This window comes from Monodelphis domestica, chromosome 3 (genome assembly GCF_027887165.1).
Source record: "Monodelphis domestica isolate mMonDom1 chromosome 3, mMonDom1.pri, whole genome shotgun sequence".
In the NCBI taxonomy this organism is placed as follows: domain Eukaryota; kingdom Metazoa; phylum Chordata; class Mammalia; order Didelphimorphia; family Didelphidae; genus Monodelphis; species Monodelphis domestica.
Genome location: NC_077229.1, coordinates 446,491,950 through 446,507,741, shown reverse-complemented (window position 1 = coordinate 446,507,741; position 15,792 = coordinate 446,491,950). Strand labels below are relative to the sequence as shown.

General features: G+C 38.4%; 2 protein-coding genes across 3 annotated transcripts in view; one reads left to right on the top strand and one right to left on the bottom strand.

The window, feature by feature from the left end:
- Positions 1-15,792, top strand: part of C9 (complement C9) — an 82,651-nt gene that overhangs the window by 8,088 nt on the left and 58,771 nt on the right. For both annotated transcript variants that reach the window (XM_007487420.3, XM_056824567.1), the window contains exons 2-4: positions 6,791-6,908; positions 12,214-12,358; positions 12,890-13,034. In XM_007487420.3, coding sequence (XP_007487482.2) covers positions 6,791-6,908; positions 12,214-12,358; positions 12,890-13,034 — 408 coding nt within the window. The remainder of the gene's footprint in view (positions 1-6,790; positions 6,909-12,213; positions 12,359-12,889; positions 13,035-15,792) is intronic.
- LOC103101159 (SAFB-like transcription modulator) overlaps positions 13,028-15,792 on the bottom strand; it is a 43,920-nt gene continuing 41,155 nt past the window's right edge. The window contains exon 2 of the transcript XR_008917865.1: positions 13,028-14,251. The gene's annotated coding sequence lies outside the window, so the exon portion shown is untranslated. The remainder of the gene's footprint in view (positions 14,252-15,792) is intronic.

The window sequence follows — 15,792 nt, the reverse complement described above, 5'->3', positions numbered from 1 at the left end:
TGATTTCTTAATTTTCTAATCTAATGGACTTTTCTCAGCCCTCATCCCGCTTGACATCTCTGTGGCCTTTGATACTGTCAATTGCTATCTTCTCCTTGAAATTCTTTTCTAAGTTTTTGAAATAAGGACTTCATCAAATATTTACCAGTTATATGCAAAAAAATCAATAATATTTTTTTAAAATTTCAAGTTGCAAATTTGCTCCTGCCTCCCCATGTCCCCCCTTCCTTGAGAAGGCAAGCAATTTGATATCAGTTATACATGTGAAGTCATGCAGAACATGTTTTTGTATTGAAAAAAAAGGAAAACATTAAAAAAAGAAAGATTTTTTTTCTAAGTCTGCTTCAATTTGCATTCAGAGTTCATCAGCTCTCTCTCAGAAAGTAGATAGCCTTCATCATGGATCCTTTGGATTATTGTCTTGGTCAGAATAAATTGCTGTTGCTACATACAATGTTCTCCTGCTTCTACTCACTTCCCACTGCATGAGTTCATATGTTTTCCCATGTTTTTCTGAAACAATACTTCTCATTATTTCTTGTGACATAGAAGTATTCCATCACAATCACATATAGCTTGGTTAGTCATTCCCCAATTGATAGGGGAATCCCTTCGATATCCAATTCTTTGCTACCACAAAAAGAGGTTATAAGTATTTTTGTATGAATAGGTCCTTTTCCCCTTTCTTTGATTTCTTTGGGATACAGACCCAGTAGTTTCTAGGTCAAAGGGTAGGCAGTTTTCTAGCCCTTTGGGCATAATTACAAATTGTTCTCCAGAATGGTTAGACTAGTTCACAACTCCACCAACAGTACATTAGTGCCCCAGTTTTTCTATATACTCTTCAACATTTGTTATTTTCCTTTTCGTCCTCTTAGCCAATCTGATAGGTATGACACGGTACCCCAGAGTTGTTTTAATTTGTATTTTTCTACTCTGTGGTGATTTAGAGCATTTTTTCATGTGAGTATTGGTAGTTTTGATTTCCTCTTCTAAAAACTGCCTGTTCATATCCTTTGAGCATTTTAGCAACTAGGGAATGGCTCCAAGTAAGCAATGGCTCTCTCATTTTTATAAACTTGATTCCATTTCCTATAGAATTCCTTCAAATCTTAACTAATGCCCCAACTTCTCCAAGAATCCTTTCCTGGTCTCCCTTGATGCTAATCTTTCCCTCTGAGGTTTTCTCCAGTTTATCTTGTAAGGGGTCTATTTATTGTTTGTTTTCATTCTGTGTCCCCTGAACTCAAGGGCAGGGACTCCTTTAGATTTTCTTTGTTTCCCCAGGCTTAGCACAGTGCCTGGCACAAAGCAAACACTTGATAAATACTTGTGGACTTGACTTTATCCCATTAAAAAATATATCTTTGAACTATCCCAAATACAAATAGAAAAGCTATGGTCATTGCTCTGAATCAGACATCCAAAACACCAATGTTTGATTGTTGCCACCAGAATAATTACAATTCAACAAACATTTATTGAATTTACACTGTATGCCCTGTGGTGGCTTTTTAAAAAATTTTTGTTAAACCCTTACCTTCTGTCTTAGAACCAATACTGTGCACTGGTTCTAAGACAGAAGAGTAGTAAGGGCTAGGCAATGGGGGTTAAGTGATTTGCCCAGGGAAGTATCTGAGGCCAGATTTGAACCCAGGACCTCCCATCTCTGGCCCTGGCTCTCAATTCATTGAGCCACCCAGCTGCCCCACCCCCGTCCTCCGTGGTGGCTTTTTCCTCATACTGAGGAATTAATATCCACTTGTCAAAATAATCCAATTCATCTAATGCAAGAATTCATTCAAACCCAACCCCTTCAAGGAAACTTTCTTGGATTCACTCTTACTCCCTCACCCTCAGGTGGAAGCAATCACTCCTGTCTCCTATAAGCCCATAACATTTCACTCTTCTATCATACAGTCTTAATCATATGTATTGGTGTTTCATTCTTCCTAATGGAATGGAAGTTCCTTTGGGGCAGGTACATGTCTTATAAAGAATTTTGAATAGCACCTAACATAGTACCTAGCACATAACAGGAAGCAAGGAAATAAGACTTGATTAAGTGTCTACGATGTGTCAAGCACTGGCTAAATGTTTACAAATATGATTTCATTTGATGCTCACAACAACTCTGGGAAGTAGGTGCTATTACTATCCTCATTTTACAATTCAGGACACTGAGGCAAACAGAGGTTACTTTATGTGTCCAAGGCTAAATTTGAACTCAGGTCTTCCTGACTCCAGGCCAGGCACTTTATCTATTAATCAGCAGAGCTGCCTATTTTGTTGTCCATGTTGTTGTTCGGTCATATCTGACTCTTTGTGACTTCATCTGAAATTTTCCTTTTTTTTTGCCAGTAAATTTAAATTATTTTACCCCATCTGGAATTTTCTTGACAAAGATATTGAAGTAGTTTGCCATTTCTTTCTCCAGCTTGTTTTATAGATGAGGAACCTGAGGAACACAGATTAAGTGACTTGCCCTGAGTCACACAATTAATAAGGATCTCAGGAAAATGAGTCTTCTTGACTCCAGAACTAGCATTCTATCTACGGTGCCACCTAGTTTCCCCACAGTTCACCACTACTTGTTGAATCTGAATTTGATTGAATTGAACCCATATTTTGTCCACACAGAACTAAATTCTTTTACTGACTATCATTGTGGTACAGTATGAGAAGAGCAGTGTGCAGCCAGTCAGAAAACTAAGCGTCATATCTTGACCCAAACACAGCCTGTAACCTGTGGCAACCTATGTAATCTTGGGCAAATCACTTAACCTCTCTCAGCCTTTTCCTCATTTTCCAAAGGAGGGAGTTGGACTAGATGACCTCTGAGGTCCCTTCTGGCGCCATCACAATGCAACGGATTTTCTCCCTAGGTTCACCTCTTGATCAAGTTCGAATAAGAGAGAAGAATTTATCTTTTGTTTCTATTGGCTGGGAGAGCAACAACTCTCCCCCACACCTCCTCTTCTTCTTCAAGGAAGCTTACAATGGCAGAGCACCCATCAATAACATTTTCTCCCTCTGTGATGCATTTACCTCCTGTGTTGATGCACATCACTTTGATCTCAGCAATGATTTTCCAGCTGAGAATTAAATATTTCAAGAATAATTTGTACTTGATTAGCACATTTCCTTTCGGGATAGCAAAAGTATTTTACAAACACTTCTTCATTCACCCGTACAGCACAGCAGGGAGATGGGCAGGTGGTGAATGGTTTACATATGGAAAAACTTGAAGAAAGCAAAGAGAATTTTTGCCAGATGAGATATGAGTTCACTAGAGAGGGGACCTGGAAGGAGAGGAAGAAGTTCGGAAGATACATGAGTACTAATCTTTTTAACATTTGTGGAGCACATTCAGTTGTTTTTTTTTTAACTCACATTCTTTGTATTTATAACCTCTCATTCAATCTAATTAAAAAATGTTTGAAAGTATATACTACTGTGCTATGTGCTAAAGATACAAAGTAAAAAATGAAAATCCCATCCCTGCAGTCAAGAAGTTATGTTCTATCAGAGAACACAGCATGGATAAGTAAATTACTAGCTAATTCAAAGGGGGCAACAGCAGTAATCACAAGAGACAGTAGGCAAAGGCTTCCTATGAAGTAGATGACCCTAAAATGAATCTTTAAGGAAAATAAGATTATCAGCCAAAGATGGGTTAGGCTTAGGTAAATCCTTAGGTCTAGAAAGGGATGAAAAGCATGACAAATCTAGACAAAATAAGGGATGGAACACCGAGTTTGGGGAACAGAAATCGAGCAGTTTGGATCAAATGCCGTATTTTTGTTGAATACAGGAGCTACCATTCTTCTAATTACCTAGGGTTATTCTCCATTTTTCACATTCTTTCATGCATGTTAGTCAATCAGTTGCCAAATATTGTCAATATCACCTGCCTAATATCTCCCCTGTCCATCCCCTTTTCTCTACTTATATCAATATTGACCCATCCTAGTTCAGGTCCTTATTACCTTGGCCTTGGACTATTACAATAATATCTGAATTGGTCTTCCTGCATCTAAGGCTTACTCCTCTCAATTTCATAATCCACATAGCTGCCAAATGATATTCCTAATGGACAGTTTGACCATGCTACTCTCCTGCTCAGGAAATTTCACTGTCTTCCTATTGCTTCTAGGATTAAAAAGGAATCATTTTGACCACTTCCAACTCTTATCCCCTTCCAACTAAGTCCTTACTTCCTAAATCCAAGTTCGATCTCTTCCTTCCATTCTGTCCTTTGGAACCCTTTTTTTATGTTGTTTTTTTCTTGTGGTAATATTTCCCTTCTTTTTAGAACTAATCTTCTTATGACTTCCTTCTGTAAGAATTTAAATTTAGGTTTTATGCTAAATATGAGAATTTTAAAATAATACTCTGGTCATTGGTTTAAAAATATTACAGCTTAAGTCAAAATGATTTTTAGCAGCTTTATTTACAAAGAGATGGAAAGAGTGAAAGTGGAAAAATAAAGATAGAGACAGAAAGTACTGCCTAGCTACAAATACCCTAAGTTTAATCCTAAAGTTTCCAGACCACAAATGCAAATCCGAAAGTGAATCTCACCAGAATCCAAAGTCCTAATTAGGAAGCCGAAATCCATAGCAGAGAAGGAGGCTAAAACCATCAAGAATCTCACCAGAAGTCACGCTGAAGGGAGTGTCCTATTGAAATGCCAACAAGCAGAGAGGGTCTCCTCACCAAAGAACCAAGGAAGGAATCACTCCACTTACCACCACAGGATCCAAGGAAAGAGTCTCCTCCTCCAGTCCAGTTCACCAACACAGAGAATGACTGACTCCTCAAGCTGGCCTTTTTAAAAGCACTTTTCTCTACATCACTTCCTGTTGTTCCCCCACATTATGGGAACAATCATGGTCTTTCAATTTGCCTAGCATTGCCCAAAGGGGAGGTCAGTGACCTTTGGAGGTCACTGAGCTTACTCTAGTAAGTGACTTGGGAACTCTCTTACTCAGTGTTAAGTAGGGATACTTTAAGTTCTTGATTTGTTTAGCTAAAAATAGACAAGGGGAGAGTTAATCCTATCTTCACACCCCAGAAGACATTTCATTCCTGGTCACTTTCCCCTACATGCTTCCAGAGTCCTTGGACCAAGAAAAGCAGTAAGCAAAGGAGAATAAACTAGATAGTGAGGGAGCCAACATTCATGATATAATAAGATATATTGAAAGAATTGGGAACATTTGCCCCAATAAGGGGAATAGGCATATCATGGCTGTTTTCAAATACATAAAGGAAAACTCAGACATTCTACAGACTCAGAGGACAAAAATTGGTGTAAAGGGTATAAACTGTCTAAGAGACAACTTCCTAATAATCAGAGGTACCCCAAAATGGAATGGGTATTTTGGGAAGTAATATTTTCCTTTATAACAAGGTAGTTTAGGGATATTGTACAGTTACATTGGACTTAATTCAGCTAGTCAAAAAGCATTTATTATAATGCTTTCTTTGTCCCAGACATGGTACTGAGTGCTAGGAATACAAAGAAAGGCATAAACCTCTGTGATGCTAAAGACGTTCGCATCCCAATAAGATAGACAATGAATAAATAACTACATATAAATACCATAGGTACAGGATACATGGAAGGTATTCTTATAGAGAAGGTATTAGCAGTGGAAAAATATAAAAAGATATTTTGAAGAAAATCGGATTTTAGCTGAGTCTTAAAGGAAACCAGTGAAGCTAACAGGCAGAGGCGAGAAGAGAGAACATTCTAGGCATGGGGTACAGACAGTGAAAAGATCTAGATTCAGAAGACAGAGTGTTATATGTAAGGAATACCTCTTTGGCTTACTTTAAGTACCAATTAATTAAGTACCAAGTTTTAAAAGGCACATTGAAAATAGATATATGATCTTGGAGGTAATAGGTAGCTAGCTGCTGGTGTTTATTGAATAGGGGAATGTGACATGTTCAGAAAAGCACTTTAGGAAAATCCTTTTGGCAGTTGATGGGAGGAAAAATAGGATGGGAAGTGGAAGAGACTTGAGACAGAGGGAGATCAACCTATTACAATTGTCCAAGAATGAGATGATCAGAGTTCTAAGATTTTCTGGCTCTGAGAGTCAATGAAGAAGAAGAAAGAAAGTACAATATCATAGAAATCAAAGAAAGAAGAAATGAGTAATTATCACTGTCTTAAGAGGACCCTATGAGTACTAAAGAAGAATTATACTTTTAGTGTGTATGTATGCATGCATGTAGTAGGTATGTATGATTGAATAAATTTAAAAAAAACTGAGTCCCAAAAAGTTTAAGGGATTTGCCTATTATTTCATATTACTTCTGCAGTGAATCCCACATTTATCAGGGAAGAGAACCTTACTAGACTGACTTCTAGTCAATTCAATTCAAATCAACAAACAATGAACATTCCTACGATACTAATATTCTTTCAACTTCAACATGTCGTACAGAAAAGGAAAAAAAGAGAGAAATTGGATCTAGGCCTGAAAACCTATTATAAAGTTAAAACCACCTCACTAAAGGGGAAGTTAGGTGGTTCTGTGGATTGAGAGCCAGCCCAGAGATGGGAGGTCCTGGATTCAAATCTGACCTCAGACACTTCCTAGGCATGCAACCCTATACAAGTCACTTAAACCCCATTGCCTAGCCTTTACCTCTCTTCTGCCTTGGAACCAATGCAGAGTCTTGATTCCTAGACATAAGGGTTTAGGAAAAAAGAAAAAGAAAAATGCTGCACTTGCATTTTTTGATATTGCATATACATGTTCTCTTTTCCCAGCCTTTCGGAAACTGCTTTAAACAGGCCACGAAGAGAAATTGAGACCCCTGCTCCTATAGACTGCAGGTTGAGCTCTTGGAGTGAGTGGTCTTCTTGTGAACCTTGTCAAAAAGAAATGGTAAGACAAAGACCTTTGTTTTACTTCAGCATCCATGAAAGGGGTTTCGAGGGTTGGCTTCTCAGCAAAAAGGACCTGATGTTTATTTCTGGGACTAGAGCAAAGTAGACAGTCCCTTAGGGTATAATTCTTTGTGAAGCAGGGGGAAATACAATGTGATCCACTTTTTAAATAAATGCACTTATTCTAATACCAGAATATTCAGGTCTTCATGAATGTAAGTATTCTCCCTTCCTTTAAATAAGAAATTGCTCGGAGTTAAGATCAAGAAAACAAAAGAGTAAGAAAACTAGAGGAACTAGGGGGGACTCCTTCACCTCACCAAGCATAAACTGTCACCAAATCTCAGCAAGAAAATATCACCCTACAAAGTGAGAGAATAGACAGGAAACACTGCAACTGCTGCCTTAGTAGTCTCATGGTAGCCTTGGAGGCTTCAAAGGGGGACCTGCCTAGATCTGGAGCTCAACCAACACACCCTGCTCTATTCCCTCTTTCTAGCTGATCAGGTGTTGAGTCCCTTTCCCACCCTAATTCACTCTGACCTGACCTCCAGGTTTTTAGGCACAAAGATACCTCTTTTGGTTGGCTAGGCCAACCAAAAGAGCCCAAGAATATGGCTTCCTTAACCAACCCAGCATGAGCCCAAAGCCAGTCCCTACCTTGCATTTACTTGGGATCCAGGAAGCCCAAAAAGTCCCAGCTGCTTCCAGCTTCCTTCCCAGTGTAGCCAGGGCTATGTGGAGTGATGAGTAGTCCTTTGCCCATTCACCAAGTAAGTCCACAACGATCAGGCTTCTTGATGGCCAAGCCTGAGGAAACTTCCAGTCTTCTTTGCCCTAGTTCAATCCAGGATGGCAGAAAATCTTACTTAAACTCCCACTGTCTCAAAATGACCCAAGATTAAAGCTACTGGGACCCCTATGAGATAGGCTCACTTCTGTCCCTTTCTTAGATGGGGCAGAAAATAGTTTCCTTTTGGTCCAGTTCTATTGATACCCTTAGGGAAGGGCATATAGAGGGCTAAGGGCAAATCTAAAGCTTAGACCTTCATCCCAGAGAGACACCAGAGGACTAAGGCCAGGCTTCTCCTAGGACCCTAGTCTAATTTTTCTGCACTATTCTCTGCCCTAAACTCTGGATAATTCTTTCCTTTCTCTGCTTCCCCTCAAAGTAGAGAGGATTCCTTGTCCCTCCTCCACCCAACAACCAGAGCACAGGGAAGAAGTAAACCTTCTCCCACGCCCTAGTGTAGTGATGGTGAACCTATGGCATGGGTGCCAAAGATGGCATGCAGAGCCATCTGTGTGGGCAGATGCTCTCCTCACCCCTCCCCATTTGTTACTAGAAAGGCAGAGGAACTTGGGCAGAAGCTGCTCCCCTCCCCTTTTCCACCACACCTGATGACATTTTTTCATATACCCTGCCCCTCTGCCCAGCAGCCCAATGGGAGTGGAATGCTCAGGCTACTCCCCTCCCCCTCTCTACACTTGCTGAGGGCATTCCTCACTTCACCTACCCTTCCGCCCAGCAGCCCAATGGGAGTGCTTCCCCTCTCCCTTGTGTGGGATAAAGGGGAGGGTGGGGCAGCACTCCATCTCTAAAAGATTCACCATCACTGCCCTATTAGGACTGCTGTACTCTATAGTAAATCCACAGCTCATGTAGGGCACTTATTACTCCTACCGCAGAAGAGAAAAAAATGAGTAGTAATTCAAAGAAAACCTGAAATTCAATTAAAAAAATTTCTTCAAGGAAAATACCTGAGGTTAAAATTCCTTTAGAAATCCTGATTGAAACATCAATTGCTGTGAGGCAAGAAGTGACAAGATAAAAATAAAATGGACAATAAATACATTGAAGGAATTTTTTTTAATAGTTAATCAAACACAAGACTAGATGGGCCAACAGCTTGAAAAACTGAAGAATGACATCAAAAGTCTAAAACATCTATGGAAGCCACAAGTAATAGAATCAACAAAAATCAAACAAAAGATCAATAGAAAAGTAAAAATAAATTTAAAAATTGGAGAACAAACCCAGAAAGCAATAGGAAAGCACCCAAAAAGGCAACTAAAATGATAAACAGAACAAAATCAATTTGAAGGAAAAAAGCTAGACATTGTTTTTAAGGGATTAATTTTTTTAAATGTTCCACAAGAGACTACTCTAGCCAATATTCTATATGGAGAAAGAATATGTAAGAAGCCAGGAAGAAAAAGTCCTAACAATCTCTAAAAAGCACATAATCATGAGACTTAAAAGAAGAATCACAAAAATATCTCCAGGCATCAAGGAGTAAAGAAGAAATTACCCTTACACTTATATAAGCATGAATTAGAATATCACACTTTTAATAACAAAAATGGAAAGATGTCAAAGATTGATGAAAATATCTTTTAAAAAAATCAGACAGAGAAAATACATTCCTTGAAAATGTAGCCACATTATTGAAGGATAGAAGGAGCCTTGAAAGCAATCCAAGCCAATCCTCATTTTGTAGATGAGGAAAATGAGGCCACAGGAAGTTAAGGGACTTACCCAAAGTCACTCAGGTAGTAAATAGCAGAAATGGAGTTTGAACAACCAGGCCCTTTGATTTTAAAGCTAGAGGTCTTTTCACTGTACCATTTGCTTCCCCAAGAAATTCACTCTAAAGACTAAAAAGAGCTAAATGAATTTAACAGCAAAAATCCACAACAGAAGGGATCCAAAATCACTGCACATCAAGTGATTAACAATGGTAACAAGATTCTTTAACTTGTTATTAAGTTTAGTTAAAATTAATATTTATATACAATGAAAGATAAAGCATATGTCTTCTAACTGTGATAGAAAATAAAATTAGTGAAAAAATATATACTAACTGAAGCTAAAAAAGAACAATAAAAACATCTGTATTTACTATTTTTAAAAAGCTGTTTTACACAATGCAAATTTTTTCAAGGGGAAGGAAAGAGGAAAAACAAGTAATCCTATAGGCATAATCTAACTAAAACAGGATTAAACTTCAGATAAGTAAAATAACTAATGGTATTAAATATATAAATGGAATTATTTTTATATATTAGTATAATTTCTGATCCCCCAAGGACCCTGGACTCATCTAGACAATGTTGGGCCTTGGGGTTCAGGATGGACCCCACAAAAGTTCTTGAGGTTTCTATTTCTGCTTCTGATCCCACTTCCAAAAAACTCTCAAGAAATTTCTAAAATCACAACTCAAGTGTAATTTTTGTCTAGCCTAAAATATGAATGGCAAGGTCCTTTCTGGCAAAGGTAAGTGATAATAGTATTTGTGTGTGTATATATATGTATATATCAGTAATTGGATGTTTATTCCCTTTATCTTGGAAACTGCAACCCCCAAAAAAGATCCATAGGTTTGCTTGAGAACTAAAGAAAATATAACAATTCCAGCATTAGACCTGATGAGACAAGCATATATTGCTTGTTCTTGCTCAAGCCATGATTACTGTTGAGGTTAGGGGTGGGAAGAAAAAGTGGAAAGGAATCCTTTCCATCCAGGGCCACTACAAAACAATGAAGCCCTAGCTGGTAGCATTTGCTGATTTTTGAGATGTTCCTTCTCACATTGCAAACGTAACAGTTAATGCTCAGTGGTAGCAGCTGGCTTCAGCATCTCTACCTCTAGTGTCTCTTGCTGTCGAGTAAATGTCTTTAAAAGTGCAGATCAGATCAGAACCACCCTTCTCTAACAGCTCCTGTGGCTTCCCAATGGCCCTAGAAACTCTTCTGCTTTGACTTTAAAACCCTACACAACCTGGCCCCAATCTATCTTGCCAGCCTCACTGGGCATTTTTCCAGGTAGGATTCTCTGCAGACCAGCCCAACTCACCTCGGTGTTTTACACCCACAACAGCCCATCTCCATTCTCTGTGCCATTGCCCTGGCCAACTCCACATGCCTGAAATGCCCTCCCTTATTACTCTTGCCTTCCAGAATTCCTTTGGTCAAGTTGCAGCTCAGGTATCACCTTCTGCAATCAGCCTTTCCCGATTACCTGAACTGTTGTTACCCGTGTTCTCAAACCATCTTATATTGAACTACTAGGTATATTTTTGTATATGTTTGTGTTTATTCGCTTTATATTTATGCTGTGTGTACTCATATATTTATTGGTTTTCTTTCCTATTAGAAAGCACACTCATTATAAATAGAGATGACTTTATTCTTTGTACTTCTAGTCCTGAGCCCTAGCACAGTCCCTGAAATGTAGTAGGCACTTGATAAATATTTTTATTGGGACAGCTAGAGGGGTTCAGTGGCTAGCAAGGCAGACCTAGAGACAGGAGGTCTTGGCTTCAAATATGGTCTCAGACACTTCTTAGATTTGTAACCCTGAGCAAGTCACTTCATCACAGTTGCCTAGCCCTTATGGCTCTTCTGCCTTGGAACTGATCCTTAATAATAATAATCCAAATATTTAAAAAAGTCAAAAATATCAAAAGAGAAAGATTTTTTTAAAAATACTTTTATTAATTATTTAACTGCTAAAAGTCAAAGGGAAAGAAAACACTGGAAAGAATGCCAAAAGGGGGTAAATTTATTCTCTTCTGTCCTTTTGAGATTACCTGTAATTTCAATTTTAAGAAAATTGAAAGGGATAAATGAAAGTATCATACAATGGTAAAGGGGAAAAGAAATAAAGGGAAGAATATTAGAAGAAATTCTGAGGATTTTTTAAATAAACAAAAGATATAAATAAAAATTTATTTTTAAAAATGATTACCTTTTGAAATTTTAGTAGTTAATTAAAAAGTAATCAAGTATTTCCAAGATGACCGGGGAACATCTTGTTTATTTTGACTGAGACACCTCCTATGGAGCTGATATCACTCTTGCCACTTGCCAAGAGACATTTATCTTCCTGAAATGACGATTGACTCTGCTACACAGATTCACTCCGGTGGAGGTTTCTTTTCTTTTTCAGTCTAATTTAGGGATACCAACTAGTTCAACTATGTCACAAACCCCCAAAGGAGAGGGTAATTTGAATTTATTGGACTATTTCTTCACTGTGGAACTCCATTTGAAAAGGTAGGAAGCAATATGATAACCAGAAGAAGCCTTATGACATCCCTAAATATTACCACCCTCCCCCAAATTCTTCAGTACATACAACATGAAATTATTTTTTCAAAGCTCATTTTTGGCTGCTTTCTTCCTATTTCATATTGGTCTTTGAACATTTTGTTTTGCATTAACAGCCAGTTGTATGAATGCCTTTTTGGTATTGACCACCCTAGTTTTTCAAAGATAAACCAACTTTTTTTTTTAACAGTATCGCTCACGGACCATTGAAGCCTTTGGCCAGTTTGGTGGGAAGCGGTGCCTACATTCTTTGGGAGACCGGCGTAGCTGTGAACCTTCTAGAGCCTGTGATGATGAAGAATATGACTGTGAAAATGATTTTAAATGCGAAACAGGTATTGCATCTATCAGTTTAATTCACCAGTAGGGGGTAAATTAGCTGACATTCTTGGGCACAAATTGTTCATTATAAATTCCATTTGTACACAAGTGAAATGAAACTCCTAGTTTAACAAGAAATTCCAGAACTCCTTTGATTTGTCTCGTCCAAAGAGTTCAAGTGTCTCAGTGCTGTCCCTCATCTTTATCAAAAAGAGACATGGTATGTGTTCTGAGGGCAGTGTGTGTGTGTGTGTGTGTGTGTGTGTGTGTGTGTGTGTGTGTGTGTGTGTGTGATGCAGGGAGAGAGAAAGGGAGGGAGAGGAAGAGGGAAAAGATGAGGGAAAGAAAGAGTGAGAGGGAGGACAGTGTGTGCCTGGGCATGATCATGATGCCATAACACCATAGCAGATAAGAGTCTTAATGGTCCCCCTCAGTGAGATACAGATGGCATCCTGAGATGATGAAGAATCAAGGAGTATTTTATTCTACTTTGGGTAAGATAAATCATCACATACCACATCAAGTCATTACTGTTTCTGATTTAGGTCGATGCATTAAAAAGCGGCTTCTGTGTAATGTCGACAATGACTGTGGAGATTTTTCGGATGAAGATAATTGTGAAAAAGACCCACGTTCTCCCTGCCATACTGATGTAGAACTGTCTGAGCTTGGCCGGACAGCTGGATATGGGTCAGTATCCACTTAAATGAATATTCCCTGGTCAAATGAACATTATATTTTCTCTAGGGGAAAGGCAAATCACCCTAAAGACAAAACAAACTGTTCTCACCAGTGCCAGATCACCCTGGAGATACAAAGGAATTCTACAGGGTCAAAACAAAGTGCCAGGAATCCTCAGTCACTGGTGGCCCATGCAGAGGTTAAATCCCTTGTGTCTGAAACAGCTTGGCTCAAATCCCAGTCTACTGACCACTTAGGCAAGGCCCCCAGAAGAATGAGTTCTTTTTTCACTGACTGGAGTCACTAAAAATCAAAGTTCAAATTTCAGCTTTACCATTTTTACTAGTTGTGTGGCCCTAAGCAATTCACTTACCCTCTCTGAAATTCAGTTTCCTCATCTATAAAATGAGAATAATAATATTTTGCAAGGTTATCATGAGGAAATAATTTTAATGATAATTATTTTAATGTTTTTAAAATAAACTTAATTTTATTTAATAACATTTTAATATTTAATAACTGTTTTAATAATAATAGCTAAGATTTATGTAGGACTTTAAAGTTTGCAAAGCACCTTACACACGTTAATTCATGAGGTAAGTACCACTACTATTCTCTTTTAAAGAAAAATACCCTTACCTTCTGTCTTAGTATTAATACTAAGACAGGGCTAAGCAATCAGAGTTAAGTAACTTTCCCAGGGTCACACAGCTAAATAGTATCTGATTTGAACCTAGAACCTCCCAATTGTAGGCTTGGCACTCTATCCACTGTGCTACCTAGTTGCCCTCTGTTATATTCATTGTACAGATGGGGAAACTGAACCTAAGAGATAGTAAGTGATTTGCCTAGGGTTATATAACTAGCAAATGTCGAAGGCAGGAGGATGCAAATTCAAGACTTGCTAACTCTGAGTCCAACCATGAGTCACTGCACTACTTAGTTGTCTCCAAAAACAGGGTTTAATACATGTGAGTTGTTGCTGCCATTTTTGCTGCTACTGTTGTATTGTATGGAACTGTCATTTTCTTGGTTGGTCTAGAAAATGTTCTTCTATTAGTGTAGGTCAACGGTTGTTCTGTGATTTATAGTCTTAGAGAACTGCCTGGGGTACCGAGAGGTTAAGAGCTTTGCCTAAAGACACACAGTCAGTGAGTAGACATCTGGTGGTGAGACTGGATGGTGGATGGATGATGAATGATGATAGAGGCAGTGCTGATGAGGATCTGGAAGAAGAGGAAGATATGTTCATTATGGAAATCTCTCAGGCGAAGATCTCAAACTTGACATGGCAAGAATGGGTGTTGATGAAAGCCTCCTAGAGTGCTATGATGTATTGTCCAAGAATCAGGACTCCAACCCAGGCCATCTGAAGCTAAATTCCAGGCTCTTTCCCCTACCACTATAGCTGCCTCCCTTGAGATTATAGATTACAGATCTCAAAAGGGAAGAGTTATCAGATATGGTGGGATCCAACCTCAATTCACAGATGTAGCAACTCGGCCACAGAGTTAAGTGACTTGCCTGAAATCACACAGATAAATGCTGCAAATAACACCTGGGATTCAAACTCAGATTCCATGATTCCCAGTTCATCCCACCTTTCTTTCATTACTTTCATTATTTTCTTAAATAGACAAAAAAAAAATACAAAAGATATATTCAGTCCTGCTACATGTGTTTCAGAAAACATGTAAAATGAAATTTCAAGTTTGCTTCTGTGTGTTTTCCCCACCCCAATAAACAGCAAGAATGCAGAAAACTGTACCAAAATAATGTACAAGCTGATATCCTTCCCACATTCACTTCCAAGAGGAAATTTCAAGTCTCTGTCAAGGAAAAATATGTTGTATTTATTCTGGGGCAAAAGGTGCTGTCACTGGAGGATGTCTGATCCTCACCATCCCTGCCCACTTCGATTTTAGCCCTTGGTCCTGAAACCCAGATTTGCCACCCATCCAACTTCTGCTAGACTTTGCAGCCCCATTCCATTGAAACTGGGTCACAGACCAAGCAGTACTCAAAAAGGCCCAAGTGACCACTATTTATTGCAGTATTTATGTATTTTCCCTAACCATTTAACACGTATAAAATCTTGCTACCATTTTTATTATATTTCTCTTATTTAATAACTCATTGAGGAAATATTTGAGAGTTTTATCTTTAACCCTATTTTTTCCTAAGTCCTGTCTTTTGCTAAATTTTGCAAGGCTCAGTGTTTTGGGGAATGAATAAATAGTAGAATTGACTGTTTAGCATTGTTTCAAATGACCGTATTTTGCATTTACATAGTGATTTTATTCTTTTTAAATCCCTTTCCTACACACTGTGTCATTTACATTTCATAATTCTACTACCATTCCCTCAATTGCTCTATTGTTCTTCATACCATCTTTTTTACTTGCACTGACCATGGCTCTCTTCCTTGGCCAACACTCCTTAAAAAAAATTGTCTCTCTAAGTAAGCTCTATGAAGTCAGGAATTGTCCCACTTTTGTGTTTGTATATCCAACACTTAGCTAAATATTGGACACATATTAAGTACTTAACAAATGCTTATTATCTATCCATCTGTCCATCTAACCATCTAGCCATTCATGCATTCATTTCCTTTTTAGAGGGAGAAAACTGAAATACAGAGAGGTTTTTGTGACTTGCCTAAAGCCCATATCTATTTATTTGCAGAGCCAGAACTACAACTGATATCTCTGTATGCCATTTCATAATATCATATTATCACTTCACCCTTCACTCCAACAAGTTTTTT